Source organism: Paramormyrops kingsleyae, chromosome 1 (genome assembly GCF_048594095.1).
Source record: "Paramormyrops kingsleyae isolate MSU_618 chromosome 1, PKINGS_0.4, whole genome shotgun sequence".
NCBI lineage: Eukaryota > Metazoa > Chordata > Actinopteri > Osteoglossiformes > Mormyridae > Paramormyrops > Paramormyrops kingsleyae.
In genome coordinates, this window is record NC_132797.1 from 20,333,786 (window position 1) to 20,350,800 (window position 17,015).

General features: G+C 43.3%; 1 protein-coding gene across 1 annotated transcript in view; it reads right to left on the reverse strand.

Annotated features, from left to right (window-relative positions):
• pou6f2 (POU class 6 homeobox 2) overlaps positions 1-17,015 on the reverse strand; it is a 121,883-nt gene that overhangs the window by 7,198 nt on the left and 97,670 nt on the right. Inside the window, exons 7-9 of the mRNA XM_023807404.2 lie at positions 14,455-14,664; positions 6,149-6,317; positions 1,867-2,035 (exon numbers count right to left, since the gene is read on the reverse strand). Of these exons, the coding sequence (XP_023663172.1) occupies positions 1,867-2,035; positions 6,149-6,317; positions 14,455-14,664 (548 nt within the window). The remainder of the gene's footprint in view (positions 1-1,866; positions 2,036-6,148; positions 6,318-14,454; positions 14,665-17,015) is intronic.

Consider the following 17,015-nt stretch of genomic DNA (forward strand, 5'->3'; position numbering starts at 1 on the left):
CTGCATCTGTTACTTGCTGTTTCATTAAGCATCAGAATGAGTAACTTGAACCCACAATAAAAATGATACCTCAGTGCAACAGTTGTGTGCAGAATAGTATTTCTGAACATACAAGCTGTCAATCATTGAAATCACTCCGGAGGTGAAAGTGGGTCCTACTGTACTTCATAAAGTCGGTCCTACTTGGTACTAGCTAACTGTACCTAATAAAGTGGGTCCTACCCAGTACTAGCTAACTGTACCTAATAAAGTCAGTCCTACCCGGTACCATCTAGTTGTACCTAATAAAGGGGTCCCACCTGGTACTAGCTAGCTGTACCTAATAAAATGACCACTGAATTTTTTTGTATTATCTAATAAATCTTTAAATATGAATGGATGATCTAAAAATACATGATAGCCTGAACTCATGCCATTTGTCCTGGGGAAGAGACTACACTAAAGAGTGTGTTCAGCTAAACAGTTTAATAATTTAACAAAGAAAAAATATTTTAATTACCCACTTTATTTAAGTAATATTTATTTAAGTCCTTGACCAAAAAGAACCCTTTCAGCTTCAAGTTTTATATGCCAGTTCAAACTGATTTAATGAAAATATTAAAAGGACCTGATAGTACTTCAGCACATATACTCAGTTGATCAAGCTTTGTAAAAATCAACAGCTGTGGAATGCTGGGAAATGAGAGTGGAAGATGTCAGTGTATTGTATGGGAAATTAGAAAATAAGAGAAGCAAATAGCAGAAGGCTGATATTAAAGGCTTTAATGTAGCCTGTGTAGTTTGTGTAAGTCTCATAATTACATTGATATTATATAATAGACTGATAGACGGAATTGTTAATGATAGTTATCGTTTACGCATACAGCACTATTTATGCATGCTGTTTTATTTCTCTCTGTTCTGTGAAAGATATGCTCATATAGCATTCATCTTCCAGCTGCTCATCCAAAGCAGGATCACGGGGCCCTGTAGCCGATCCCAGGCAGCCTCCGCCACAAGGCAGCGGAACACTGTGTTTTGGGAAGGCAGGCCATCTCAGTGTGAACACTGTGTTTCGGGAAGGCAGGCCATCTCAGTGTGAACACTGTGTTTCGGGAAGGCAGGCCATCTCAGTGTGAACACTGTGTTTCGGGAAGGCAAGCCATCTCAGTGTGGACACTGTGTTTCGGGAAGGCAGGCCATCTCAGTGTGAACACTGTGTTCCGGGAAGGCAGGCCATCTCAGTGTGAACACTGTGTTTCGGGAAGGCAAGCCATCTCAGTGTGGACACTGTGTTTCGGGAAGGCAGGCCATCTCAGTGTGAACACTTTGGACAATGTAACGATGCCAATTCACCGAACGGCATGTCTTTGGATGGCAGGAGAAAACCCACATGACCCCCAACTCCGGAGGTGTGAGGCAAAAGTGCTACCCACAATGCCACTCTGCCACTCGGCTCTGAAATCAAATTAACTAGCTAAATAAAATGAAGTACTTAGAAGACGGCATTTGTTATCTATATTAACATTTTAAATGTAAAAAAATTCAAAACTACACATAATTATTTAAATATACATTTAATAAAGTATAAATACTTTACATCTGTATGACTTTCTGTGTATTTATATGTCATTAAATATGTTGCTCAATGAATATATATCTTATTTGAATCTTTATTAAAATATGCCTAATTTCTATATTCTCTCTAATTCTATTTAATTGATGTAAATTTTTAAAATATATTTATATATTTTTAAATATATATTTATATATTTTTATACATCAGAAGGTCAAGGTTTTTTTATTTATACCTATACAGTTTGAATATCTGTATATGTTTATAATGCAAGCAAGAAAAGTGGATGGCTTGTAATGACTCTTCCTTACCTGCAGATGGCAGACTGGCTGTAGGCTGGGCCCTCAGTGGCGCTAAGCGCCTGGCCCACCTGAGTTTGCGTCAGGCCCAGGGACAGCCGGCGGATCTTGAACGCTTTGGCAAATTCACGGATCTCCTCCAGATTGACCCCATCCACCTCGCTGGGGGCTGTCTGTGGGTCTGAGGAAGAACACAGACCATGAAATCAGTGCTGAACCATCCAGCATAAGAACTGTATTACACTGTTAACAGTGACGTTATATACAGTACTATGCATTATATTATATTATGTATCATGTATTAAATATCAACAGTATGTGTCTAAATGATTAAGTTAATTTAACAGTAAGACATTGGTGTCAATATGACTTAAGGCACCAAGATGATGTATATAATCAATTTTAAAGGTTTTTAAAAGTCTATGAACCTCTGTTTTTCCTAAAGAGAGTATGTACGTGCCAATATACATGACGTGGTAATTCTATCGTACGTTACTGTGCAGTTTTGGTAGCTTGATTTTCACCAGATCTGTGATTAAAAGTACATTGCAGTGCTGTTTCGAATTTAAGATGGCCAAGACACACCACATTCAACAAATAACTTCAGTGATATATAGAAAATGTGATTTAGAATTATTTCCATAATTTTCACGCAAAATATATTTATAATGTTCTTCATATACCAGAATAATGGCAATAGATCAGTCTCTGCCATCTCTAAATTCTACATACAGCGATGGACAGAATGAAAAGGGTCTGCAGTCACGTCAAGGAGAGTTCTGTCTGTTCTGGGGAATGCTTACATCTCGCTGATTCTCCTTGACTGAGCCCACAAGAAGCAATTCTGAATTATTTCATATGTCATCTACTGATTTCCGGGCTTCCACATCCAATTCTATTCTCCAGACAGGCTGCAAGAATCTGTCTGTGTCCCCCTCTGTTCTGAGCATAACTATTAATTCTGACGTTAGAGTGGTATCGCAAATTAAAAGCAGTTTCGCATTAGAAATATATCAGTGCTAAGTGTCCAGAGTAACTCACAAGAAAGTTTATTTGTTTAAATTATGCATGGGGTTGTATTATTAATGCAGAGATCCCCCATGGGTATGTAAAGTAAAATCAATAGTCAATCGGCGTCAAGCCACCATTCATTACCGGCTTGCATCTCCTGTCTGCAGCGCTGGGAACTGTCTTGTCACGGTATGATATTTTCCTTTTATTCTGTGCCTGAGAGGCTAGCTGAGCATATAAGCTATCGGAATCGTAGCCGGAGAGGCCGGCCTGCACCTCGGAAAACCGGCTAGCGTTTGTAGTAGTGCTTTAACAAAGGCACCAGGCACATGGAAGGAACTGCTGGCTGTAGACATAATGTGTTTGTGAGCCTCGGATTTGCTGTGTCGAGAGGATTGTGGGTATCGGGTGCTCACAAAATGACTGGTGGCCCCTAGCTACCATCACAGGCTTTGCCGATATCTCAGACTATAGATCTTCGTTTTCTCCAAAATTCAAGGAGAGAAACGTATCTATGCACCAGGCAGCAGCACAGTAGGCCTATGAACACCCTGGCAGATCCAGCACTTTACAGGGACCTTAAATATGTGAAATTTTAATACACAAATTCTATTGTGTGGGGGGCCCAAGATGCCATTTTGTCGGGGGGGCACTCTTTCTAGCTACATCCCTGACAGCAGATGGCAGAAAATGATGTTTATAGCTAATTTTTTCTGAGTAAATGTGTAAAAATGCAATTTACATGTAAAATACTAATTTAACATGAATTATTATGGTAACAGCATTACTTGAGGGGGCCAAAATAACATAGTAACTCAGTTACTACTCAAGAATAAATCATGAACTAATGCAGTTACTAGATGAAATACATGTATCATTATGATTGATTAATGATGAATGAACATGGATCGATATGTAACTAACACTTAGTTTCTGATTAATTAATGCATTAAGTAAGAATGTACTACTACATTTGTGTCCCCTCAAGTAGTGTTACTGCTGGAATATATGCAAATGAACAAAATACATATTTCTCTGATCTATAAAGTTTCTGATATCTTGTTCAATGGCTAGATGAACACTTCTGAACAATTCTGAAACATATGCTCAGCGGCACCTCAGCCAGTCCATGTATTTGTTCAATTTTAGCACCAGCTCACTTGATTAATTCATTTCATCAGTTAATAATCTAAATGAGGTACTGATTAGCGAAACAAGGTGTGCTAGTGATCAAGTCCAAGAAACATATGAATGTCCTAGATGGTAACTGGAGTTACTGGAGTGGCCTGAGGAGAGCTTTTGAAGTAGTTAACATGCACACACAATATGTTTTATTACATTTTTGTGGTATAATGTATGTGTTTGGAAGAAAATTACCATCTGGAGCCCTCCATATTATGCACTAGATTAAGCGCTAATATCATAGATTTTCAAACCACGTTATCCTGTGTTTTATTCTCTGCATGAGGTCGTTTTCCATTCTAGAGTTTATCTGTAATCTTTAGCATGTAGCATAGCGATTAAGGAAATATATTTGTGAGGGAAATTCTGGTGGTTAGTGTCCCAGGAGAGATGTCCTCTGTGGATGCTTTGTGAAGAGCTTAGCAGAAACCAGGAATTGTTTTAATGTTCTCTGCCCAGATCCACCCGCTGAGTAATCAGCTTGGTAAAATGAGTGAAAAAATATATGATTTATGAGTTATTTGAGGTTGCTGATATTGAGTCTCTGTTCAATTTGTATGAGTTTAGATGGGCAGAACCAGCACCCGGAAGAATTTTCTTTTTTGCAGAGAACAAACATCACAAATATAGCCTACAATCACGCAAGAAAGTTATTTTCTGTATTATTTATTTATTTGTGTTTTATAAAACTGACTATTAGATTATATAAGCTATATAAATCATTCAAGCATTAAAAAATCATGATTAAACATCCATCCTGCCATCTGTGTTCAGTAAACATTTACGCAGTCAGGGTGTCGGTCAACCATAGACTGTTCCGGGAAGCCCAGTGCGTAAGAAGGTGCACTCCCAGTGCGTAAGAAGGTGCACTCCCAGTGCGTAAGAAGGTGCACTCCCAGTGCGTAAGAAGGTGCACTCCCTGGACGGGATGCCACGTGTTCACACATGCGCACACACACAGCAAGTGTAAAAATATCACTGTCACAACAAATAAGCCATGATGAAGCCACTGGGACAGCTGCCACTGTATGGAAGCTGTGGAAGATGGGGGTCCTGTGTGGCTAGTTGGGTTCAGAGGTTGTGCCAGGGACTGGAAGGTTGCTGGTTCAAATCTCAAGGTCCTCAACCAACCCCAACCCCCTCAAAAAACATACATTACTTTTGGTTAAAAGCATCTACTAAATAAATAATCATGTTAAACAGACTCATTCTGACACACAGAGGTGCATTATAAAGATAACCTGAACCATGCAGTTTGCTGACCTAGCAGCTCTATATTGCCTATAGTGGGAAGCTCTGTGATGGACTGGCATCCCATCCAGGGTGTACCCCAGCCCTGTGCCCTGTGATGGACTGGCATCCCATCCAGGGTGTACCCCAGCCCTGTGCCCTGTGATGGACTGGCATCCTATCCAGGGTGTACCCCAGCCCTGTGCCTAGTGATGGACTGGCATCCCATCCAGGGTGTACCCTGTGCCCTGTGCCCTGTGATGGACTGGCATCCCATCCAGAGTGTACCCCAGCCCTGTGCCCTGTGATGGACTGGCATCCCATCCAGGGTGTACCCCAGCCCTGGGCTGCCTGGCATAGACTCCAGGACCCCTCTGATTCTGTTTATGAAGACAGGTGGATGAAATAGTCTATTCAAACAATAGTTATTGAGATAAAATATATAACACGGCAAACCAAATAGTTATTTAGCATATATTTTGAAGGTATCTGATTTAAAGATATCTTGAGCAGTTTCAATTTATCTAGATTTATATAAAATGTAATTACACATGTATCTTTATATCTAAATAAAAATCACAGATCTCTAAACTATATTAATTCCAAATTATTAAATATCTAAAATTTTAAATGAAGAGGAACTGATATACAGAGATCTTTAGATATGAAGCGATTTTGAGTAACTTAGAGATTTTGATCGTTTTTTGTACAAATGAATTAAGCTAAGAAATGTGATGTGCTGGATGCTGCATTTCACCTCTCGGATTCTCTGAAAAGCTCGACTTCTGCAACTTTTTCAGGCCAAATTTCATAAATAGAGTGGAAAAAAAAAAACGAGAAAATGGCACAGGCGGCCATCCCAGCTACTCACTGCTAACCAGCTGACCCACGCTTAGGGCGGAGGATGACGAAGAGCTGGAGGAAGAGGACGACACCTGCCGCAGGGGACTCTGGGACAGAGGGGCCTGGCCGTGTGGCAAATGGAGCAGGCCGCTCTGCGAGGACGTCGGGCCGGGCTGTCCTTGTTGTGCCTGTGGCAACTGTGGATCAGAGGAGAAGGACCCCAAGTGTCACCATTATGAATGAATATAGGCATAATTATTGTGCTAGCCTTACACCTCCAGGGGGCGCTGTGTGGCTCAGTGGGTTAGAACACTGTGCCTATAATCGTAAGGTCACTAATCCAAGGTTGAGAGAGTGATTTCAATGTTAGGTCCTTTGGCCAATTGCTCCAGGGACTGGCTGACTCTGCCTTGTTCTCTATACATCCAGGGATAGGCTCTATCCTCACCACAAACCTGTTCTGGACAGCCAGTTATGAGTGTAACCCCACCGGACAGACCCAAGAGTCATAGATCTAGAGCACTGTGATATGGAAACAGTTCTATCTGTGAGCTGGGCATCATTGTAACAAACAATACGTGAACCACGGTGAGATACTGAGATCACATGGCAGAACAGCTAAAAGAATCAGTAGTGGTGGCTAATTTTTCTGAGTAGGGCTATGGGCAAACTTTGTGGAAGATCCTATACCTGGGGTGATGTGTAACATGCCCGAGTAGAGAGAGAGGATTGGATGATGTAACAATAATCGAGGAAAGAGTAATGTATACACATTTATTCAATAATAGTAGGAGGCCATATTCAGTTTTTACTTAAAGAAATTCAATTTTTCAGACTCTTTTTAACAGGTTTAGCTGTCAATGCCTGAGCAAACATCTCACGCTACAAACATTGGGAGCCAATAAACGCTTGAAAAGCTGATGTTTCGCTCATTTGAACTGAGTTTGTAAGGCAAGAGCGATGCAAAGGCTCAGTTTTGCCCAACATTCTTATGAATTCACAATTTGGTTTTGTGTCACTTCCTTTTTTCTTACATTATTCAGAAAAGAAAGCGTGACCTCAGGCAGGTTAGATAAGGCTGTCCTTGTGGGTGGCCTCATGTTTTCACAAATTCTTTACAAGCTTTAAGGTCTTACTGTTGATAAGTCCCCTTGCTAAATAACAGAATTCTGAGAAATATTAAGCAAATATGAGTAGCTGTAGAAAAAGAAGTAAAGAAACTCATTATGTACTAGAGTTTGCTAAGTCAGTGCCTATGATCTGAAGATCATTGGTTTGTGCCCTGGCCTTGGCAGAACAGTCACATGTCTGTGGGCTTTTGAACAAGGCCTTTAACCCTCATCTCCAGCGATGCTGCACATCGGTTGATCCTGTGCTGTGACCCGCAAGCTATGGAGAGCAAAATGGGGTAGGCAAAGAGAAGAATTCCAATGCACCTGTACTTGTGCAAATAGTGAATAAAGGATTTGTGATTCACATGAGTTACTTCTTGTTACTCTGGTTTCCTCCTGTAGACCAAAAGCATAATGTGCAATTTGGAACCTGTAGGTTGCCCACAGTGTGTCATCATGTGTATCCAATGCTTAAAGTGGGCTGGTACTCATCAGTACGTAAGACCAGCACCTCATTGCTTTTTTCTTCAGAGTACCTGCACTTCTCATATCTGCTGCCACTGAATAACAAGGGGAGCATTACATAACAAAGGGAGTACCGGTACCTGGTACTGAATAACAAGGGGAATACCGGTACCTGGTACTGAATAACAAGGGGAATACCGGTGCCTGGTACTGAATAACAAGGGGAATACCGGTACCTGGTACTGAATAACAAGGGGAGTACTTGCACCTGGCACTAAGTAAAAAGGGGAGTACTGGCACTTGATGCTGAATAACAATGGGAGTACCAGGAGATGGTACTGAATAACAAGGGGAGTACTGATACCTGACACTAATTAACAAGGCGAATACTAACATTTGGTACTGAATAACAAGGGGAGTGCTTGCACCTGGCACTAAATAACAAGGGGAGTACTGGCACTTGATGCTGAATAACAATGGGAGTACCAGGAGATGATACTGAATAACAAGGGGAGTACTGGCACTTGATGCTGAATATCAAGGGAAGTACTGACACCTGATGCTGAATATCAAGGGAAGTACTGACACCTGGTACTGAATAACAAGGGGAGTACTGACACCTGGTACTGAATAACAAGGGGAGTACTGACACCTGGTACTGAATAACAAGAGGAGTACTGGCACCTCCTACTGAATAACAAGGGGAGTACTGACACCTGGTACTGAATAACAAGGGGAGTACTGACACCTGGTACTGAATAACAAGGGGAGTACTGACACCTGGTACTGAATAACAAGGGGAGTACTGACACCTGGTACTGAATAACAAGAGGAGTACTGGCACCTCCTACTGAATAACAAGGGGAGTACTGGCAATTGATGCTGAATAACAAGGGGAGTACTGACACCTGGTACTGAATAACAAGGGGAGTACTGACACCTGGTACTGAATAACAAGGGGAGTACTGACACCTGGTACTGAATAACAAGAGGAGTACTGGCACCTCCTACTGAATAACAAGGGGAGTACTGACACCTCCTACTGAATGACAATGGGACATAGTACTGAATAACAAGGGGAGTACCGGCACCTGGCACTAAATAACAAGGGGAGTACCGGCCCCTTGATACTGAAAAACAAGGGGAATACTGACACCTGGTGCTAAATAAAAAGGGGACTATTGGCACCTGCTACTGAATAACAGAGGGAGTACTGACACCTGATGCTGAATACCAAGCGCAGTACTGACACCTGGTACTGAATAACAATGGAAGTACTGACACCTGATGCTGAATAACAAGGGGAGTACCGACACCTGGTACTGAATAACAAGCGGAGTACTGACACCTGGTACTGAATAACAATGGAAGTACCGACACCTGATGCTGAATAACAAGGGGAGTACCGACACCTGGTACTGAATAACAAGCGGAGTACTGACACCTGGTACTGAATAACAATGGAAGTACCGACACCTGGTACTGAATAACAAGGGGAGTACCGGCACCTGGTACTGAATAACAAGCGGAGTACTGACACCTGGTACTGAATAACAATGGAAGTACTGACACCTGATGCTGAATAACAAGGGGAGTACCGACACCTGGTACTGAATAACAAGCGGAGTACTGACACCTGGTACTGAATAACAATGGAAGTACTGACACCTGATGCTGAATAACAAGGGGAGTACTTGCACCTGGCACTAAATAACAAGGGGAGTACTGACACCTGGTACTGAATAACAAGGGGAGTACTGACACCTGGTACTGAATAACAAGAGGAGTACTGGCACCTCCTACTGAATAACAAGGGGAGTACTGACACCTGGTACTGAATAACAAGGGGAGTACCAACACCTGGTACTGAATAACAAGCGGAGTACTGACACCTGGTACTGAATAACAAGCGGAGTACTGACACCTGGTACTGAATAACAAGCGGAGTACTGACACCTGGTACTGAATAACAAGGGGAGTACCGGCACCTGGTACTGAATAAAAAGGGGATTCCCGGCACCTGGTACTGAATAACAAAGGGAGTACTGACACCAGGTGCTGAATAACAAGGGGAGTACTTGCACCTGGCACTAAATAACAAGGGGAGTACTGACACCTTGTACTGAATAACAAGGGGAGTACCGGCACCTGGTACTGAATAAAAAGGGGATTCCCGGCACCTGGTACTGAATAACAAAGGGAGTACTGACACCAGGTGCTGAATAACAAGGGGAGTACTTGCACCTGGCACTAAATAACAAGGGGAGTACTGACACCTGGTACTGAATAACAATGGAAGTACCGACACCTCGTGCTGAATAACAAGGGGAGTACTTGCACCTGGCACTAAATAACAAGGGGAGTACTGACACCTGGTACTGAATAACAAGGGGAGTACCGGCACCTGGTACTGAATAAAAAGGGGATTCCCGGCACCTGGTACTGAATAACAAAGGGAGTACTGACACCAGGTGCTGAATAACAAGGGGAGTACTTGCACCTGGCACTAAATAACAAGGGGAGTACTGACACCTGGTACTGAATAACAATGGAAGTACCGACACCTCGTGCTGAATAACAAGGGGAGTACTGGCACCTGATACTGAATAAAAAGGGGATTCCCGGCACCTGGTACTGAATAACAAAGGGAGTACTGACACCAGGTGCTGAATAACAAGGGGAGCACTGGCATCTGGTGCTGAATAACAAGGGGAGTGCCGGCACCTGGTACTGAATATCAAGGGGAGAACCGGCACCTAGTACTGAATAACAAGGGGAGTACTGGCACCTAGTACTGAATAGCAAGGGGAGTACTGGCACCTAGTACTGAATAGCAAGGGGAGTACCCATACCTGATTTCTCCACTTCAAGCATTGTGTGTGTATGTGCGTGAGCAAGCGGGTGTACCTTACCTTATGGGGACACAATGTTCCCACAATGTGGTGAATACCTGTTTTTTTCCCTTATGGGGACCAGTTTCTAAAAAATTCAAAAATTCTTGTATTATGCTTGGTTAATTATGGTTATGTTTAGGGCTGGGTAGAAGTTAAGGTTTTCATTGTTGGAATTAAGGTTTTTCCCATAGAGACAAAAGTAGAGTCCGAAGAAAGATATGAATACAAATGTGTGTGTGTGTCCTTTAATTGATTGACAGTCTATCCATGGCATCCCCTGTTCTGTGCCCTGTGCTTTCTGGGATATGTTCCAAGCTCATTATGACCCTGTACTGGATAAACAATTCATATATGGATGGATGGATCAATGGATGAAGGGATGAATGGATGATTAGTGGTGTTTGCCTGGAGAATGATCAATGTCATCGTTATCTGTGTTGGTTATGCAGGGAGAGGTCACCGTGACCGAATGACATCACTCAGGAAGCTGAGGACAGGACGGTGAGGGTAGGGTTGTTGCTTCACACCTTCAGCATTGGGGCTTAGATTCCCATCCTGCTGAGTGTGAGGAATCTGCATGTTCCACACCTGCTTATGTGGCTTCCCTCCAAAGCTATGCAAACACATGCAGTTCCAGAGGACATATAAACTGTATTTAGTGTGTGCCAGTGAGCTTGCGTATGGTCTACCTTTTCAGGGGCCCTAGGCAAAGCTTTACTACGGAGCCTCCCCCACCAAGAAAATTGATGATTATTTCACTTGGTCTACAATGCAAGTAATTCAGGGCCCCTCGGCAACTGACTATTCTGCTGTTAATTTGAGCCAACCCTGGTCATGTGTTCCATTGTGTGACAACTTTGCAATAAAGTGGCTTCTCTTTCGGGACAATGTGTGGCTCAGCAGGTTAGGACACTATTCCCATGAACGGAAGGTTGCTTGTTTGAATCCCAAGGTTGGTTGAGTGATGTCACCATTGGGCCTTCAAGCCAAACCCTTAACCCCAACTGTTCCAGGAACTGGCTGACTCTGCTCTCTTAATTGTACTTTGCTTTGGATAAAAGCAATTGCTCCATAATTAATGTTTATCACAAAAGTGTTTCAGGGAAAGGACACTGAGTGAAGGCGTTTGGTAACAATTAGCAAATAACATGCACATGACCTCCAACCTGCTCTATTTGTAACCCTTTATTATTGTATTGTTACATATTTTGCTTGGACAACCCTTAAGCTAGACTGAGAAAATATGTCACAACAATACTGATAATGAAACCCATTAAAACAATTTCTCTTTCATGTAACTGCTCCTAACTTGTCTAAAAACAGTGAACTGTCTGAGTTTCTGAACTCCAGTGATATAATATGGGTCTGTGTGCATTTATGAGTCAATTTTATGCTTGTGAAACTTGTTTTTTTTCTATAAACTACAGAAACAACTTGCTTCTTTTCTTCTTTCTTTTTTCTATACTATGTGGGGCACTCTTATCTCAGTGTTTCACTCCTTGGGTACTTTGGACTCACTAATGCGGCACCTCACTAATGTATCTCCAAAGGGATTCTGGGTAATGCCATGTAAGAAAGATGGCAGCTTGTTATGTGGCGGAAACGAGACAAGCTGCCATCCATCACGGAGATTTTCTCTCCTCTCTTTGTTAGCGTCACAATAACTGGTCTGCCATTGTTTCCACCAGAGTAATTTACTGGATGTTAGCGGCACACATTGTTATACTCGGAGCATAATCAATTCAGGTGCTCTAAACTTGGAAGTCACACAGACAGTACATTTCATAACACAATGTTCGTTCGCTTGTTTATCGTACTTTGACTGCAAAATCATACATTTTCATGTTTTATGCGCAACTACATTTCCACAGCCAGATCAAAACCAGTTCTCACTTTTTAAACGAAGGGTGAGCTTTTCTAAAAGTAGGCTGGCCTTTTTTTCCCCTCAACTCCATTAATTATTTCTTCTTCAGCAGGTGTTTGTTTGTGTGCTGGGGGGCCGACAGTGCTGCTGCTTACACTGTCACGGCTCCTGACAGCTTGTACAAATCATCGGGCGCTGGAAGGAACATCCCTGACTCCCCTGAACGGGGAGCATAAATTATACAAATGACTCCGTCAAAAACGACTCGCACAATCTTGTTCTAATCATAACTCGTGTGCTTCCACTCCACTTAATAAGAGCGGCAAAATCACATTTTTAACCCATTAAACGGTGCTTCTGTCCAGCGTCTACTTTGACCTGGACTCATCGGTATAAATTATGGGGCGAGTGAGTTGTAACTAGGGCTGGGTTATTAATCGAAGTTTAATTTCAATTACAATTTTGACTTCCAGCGATTATCAAAACAAAATAATCGAGATAAAACGATTATCGTGCTGCATTTCATTTCGCAATGACGATCCTGTTTTGTCTTGTCCACACTCCTTTCTATCCACTTTTTAGTCTCTTTCTCAACTGATTTTTATTTAGAGTTCAAGGAAATCCACGGTTAAAAAGATAAATTTTTAAAAAGTTTAATAAAAACTCATGATATTTCCACAGTCAATGAGTAATTGTGCTAAATAATCGCGATCTCAGAATTGACCAAAATATTCATGATTATGATTTTTGTCATAATCGAGCAGTCCTAGTTGTAACCCTCCCAATAATCAAAACCAGCCAACACAACCCTCTGGACCCCCTTAAATGACTGGAGACCCTAACCCCCCCTAATGCTCAACCCAAAGTTATGCCCTTGCCAGTGATGCTGTACTCTAATCCAGAAGAGTTTCTTGGCTTTCCTGTATAGTGTACCCTCAAAAGAAATATGGAAATTAATAAGGAAATCAGTAAATACTTTTTGAATGTATTAACAATGTTATAATCCTAGATCGTGCCTTTTGTGTTTTTCGAAACTCAAGCCAGCTTCCTCCACCATGAAATAGAGTTGAAAGCGCGAGGTGGATCAGACAAACCTCAGCTGTCGCCAGGCCGTGTTCTCATAACCGGGATGCTCTCCCTCCTCTTCGTCTGCCCCCCCCCCCCAGCAGTACTGTCCCCCCTTTACCATATTTTACACTCTGCAGTCACACCACGCCACCTTTATGCTGCCAGCTCCAGGGATGCTATATTTATTTCTTCCCCCCCCCCCTTTTTATTTTAAATCACTTGATTAAGGAGGGAAGAGCGAGGGATGAGATGGAGGGAGCGGTTGGGGTGTTAAGTGCAGGAATGAAAGGCGGCGTTTGGAGTTCGGCTCAGCTGGGGCCCGGGGATCTGTACCGGGGTAAGATCCTGACAGGAGCCCGCTGACAGGTTGCTTATTACTATTCGTACCAAGGAAACAAAGTGGAGGGGGGGGGTGGGGGGTTTGCCAAAAAAGAAAAAAAAGCACCCTATCACGGGTTTTTGACAGATCCAGGGCCGTGTAATCTGGGGGCCTTCTCCCTGTTTTCCTGTCACCCTAAACCACCCGCATCAGGACTTCATATCGAAACAGATTTATTAAAAAAAATTTGTCCGGAGAAAAAGATCCTCGGGTCATGTGCGGAATCGGGCTCGTCGATATGTGTCAGGAGCTCAAAGGCCATTAATAAAATATGGATCTGAGCAGTGTTGTGGGAGGCGGAGAGTCAAACCAGCTATTCTGAACGGTAAAGGCATTTCTGATTTTAATTTAGACCGGCTGCCAGCTCCTGAGTATCAAGCAAATCATTTGTTTCCAGATTTATAATTGAGAATAAATAATATTATGGCTGATTGTTTATATTTCTATATGTTAATGCGTATAGGATGTGTAAGGTCAGAGTACGTCGGGATTTGTTTACCATGTTAATGCGTATAGGATGTGTATGGTCAGAGTACGCCGGGATTTGTTTACCGGCTGTCCAGGCTTGATTGGTGACAGCGTGATTCCCTGGGTATTGATGACTGGCAGGATCTGGTTGCCAATAACTGTGGCGATGATCTGGCCCTGGGCGTTGGTCAAGAGTTGTGGCGTGATTGGCTGGACCTGAAGCCCTGGAGCCCCGCCCCCTGACTGGCTGGAGGGCCCAGCGGAGTTCGGCATCAGCGGGATCGTTCCGATGATCTGTCTCGCAGAGAAAGAGGGGAGGTGCTCAGGTTAGAAAAGACACATTTGAGAACGAGGCTGAATTATGATCCTCACTGTGTGAAGTGGTAGAGAGTCACCCAGGGAAAAGCAGTAGAAAGCAAGGCCAGGGCAGTATAGCAGCAGGGCAGATCTGTGCTGGGGGGACTGGTTAGCTGTGAGACCCCCCCACTGACCCACATTGTGCTGCCGCCGCACTGGGAGACATCAGCTCCGTCACCTGCCTGCGTGCTGGTGCAGACCAGTGACCAGATTACACATGGCCAAGCCAATGGGGGTAATATTGCCAGCGGAGGTTCCCTCCCCCTCTATCTCCATCATTATTAATTCAGGAGTCACCCCACCCTGCCCACTGCCTCCCCATCCCTCTCGTCTCCTCCGCCATAATGTGGAAGCGGAGATCAAAGACGACGGCTGAATGTCACCGCCGCTTTGGTTCTCTGGGCTGCTCCTCGGCTGTTCATGGTGCTGAGGAGAGTGTCGGCGGACTCAGCCCGAGCGGGGAACCTCAGCCTCTCGGCGGCGGCGGCGTCGAGCGCTTAATGCCATTTGCAGTCGTCGCCTTTGATTCGGACCTCTTACGACTCCCTGATCATTATCCGAACGGGCTGTATCGTAATAACCTGAAAGCGTGGGCCTGGCTGTCACGTGACCGAGCCGTGCATCAGTATCCAGTTTCACTTTGAGGTGACGTGTCACTCTCCCCAAAGTAAGGACACCCCAGGAGCAAAATCTGCTTCTATATATATTTTTGCATCTATATAAATATGTTAATAGTCATTATATATTGATTCAGCGTACAACAGAATGTTACAGTAGATGCTGTTGCACAGAGGCTCTGGTAGGTGGCACTGAATTCATGCTAGTTTTTTTTAATTAGCAGGTTGCAGAAGTGCTAAAATATTTCAAAAAACAAGTGGCATATTTCTGCAAATTGGTATTAGTGATCAGGTCATACAATAAATATAAAAAATAAGTTAAACTAAAATGTTAAACTAAAATGTTACAAAAGACATTCCTGTTCAGAAATGATCAATGTTCTCATTTAGAAAAAATGTTCTTATTTGGAAAACAAATGTGTTGTCAGAGAAATCATATTACTTTGGTATTTGCTTTGGTTCCAATACAATTTTGCAACAATCAGAATTTTTTTTCAGCCTCAAAATTCATTTATGACTTAATGGCAGGCAGGAAAAAAAATGAGGAATCTGATCAATATCAACACAAAATTGACAAAAATGTAAATAGCAAACATAGCTTTAAAAAAAAAAAAACAAAAACAAAACACTTGCACGCATAGCCCAACCCGCAAGACATCAAGCTTCTGCACAGATGCCTTTTAGTTTTGTGTGGCTGTCACCTGTCACCTGTCCCGTGACCTACAGGTGGCGCCCTGCCCTGTTACAGTACAGCCAGCTGCGGCATGGCCGGTGTGGGGTAGTTTTCACTCAGGCATCTGCAGATGCCTGCTGCTTCTGTCTCGGCTAATTTGAGCCCTTTCTCCAGGGCTGAGGGCCTTCCTGCCTGCCCGCCTCTTGCCCCGCTCTTTGACATAACGAGGGGGGATGAGTGTAAAAGAGGAGGCCGGTGGTTTGTAATTCACACCCAGTGCGGCTCATTTGCTTACGCTGCCTCGCATTAAGCGGTAGACAGAGTCTCTCTCTCTCTCTCTCTGTCACGTTTCCACACGGATATCCCACCCCTTTGCATATTTTATTGCCCTCGCTGACTCTCGCAAGTCGGTGGCTGCTCTGCCTAACGGGTGAGCTGCGGCACTCAATTATTCAGCTTCTTAAGGCGCGGGCGGCTGTGCTCGAACCTCGATAACAGGCCGCGGCGCTAACGGCTGCGCTCGCCGAGGACCCGGCGCTCCCTCTCTCCGTCTCCGCTTATCTGCCCCTGCTTTACGGCACTTGGCAATTAAGTAGTAACCATCAAATATTTCTCAGTCAATTGTTAGTGGTGGCAGAATGAAATACACAGAACATCAACAGAAATTTCAGATTAAGTAGCGATGCCGTCTTTAGTGACTGGGAGTACTGGAAGCTGAAGCTTATGAAGCACCCCCCCCTCCCACCACCTCTGTCTACACCGCTGTGGAGGTGGTATAAGCTTGCCCTTCCTCCTACAACATCCAATCCTACACTTTATCCTTATTTATTTTCATATACTGTGGTCCATTTGGCATTATATATTGGGGTCAGTTTTTCCATTGCACATATTTATTGCTTATTTGTTACTTAGTCTTATATTGCACTGTTTTGTCCTACACCTGTATAGTATTGCACTACCAGACCTATGCTGGCCATCTGGCATACTGGACAATTTCC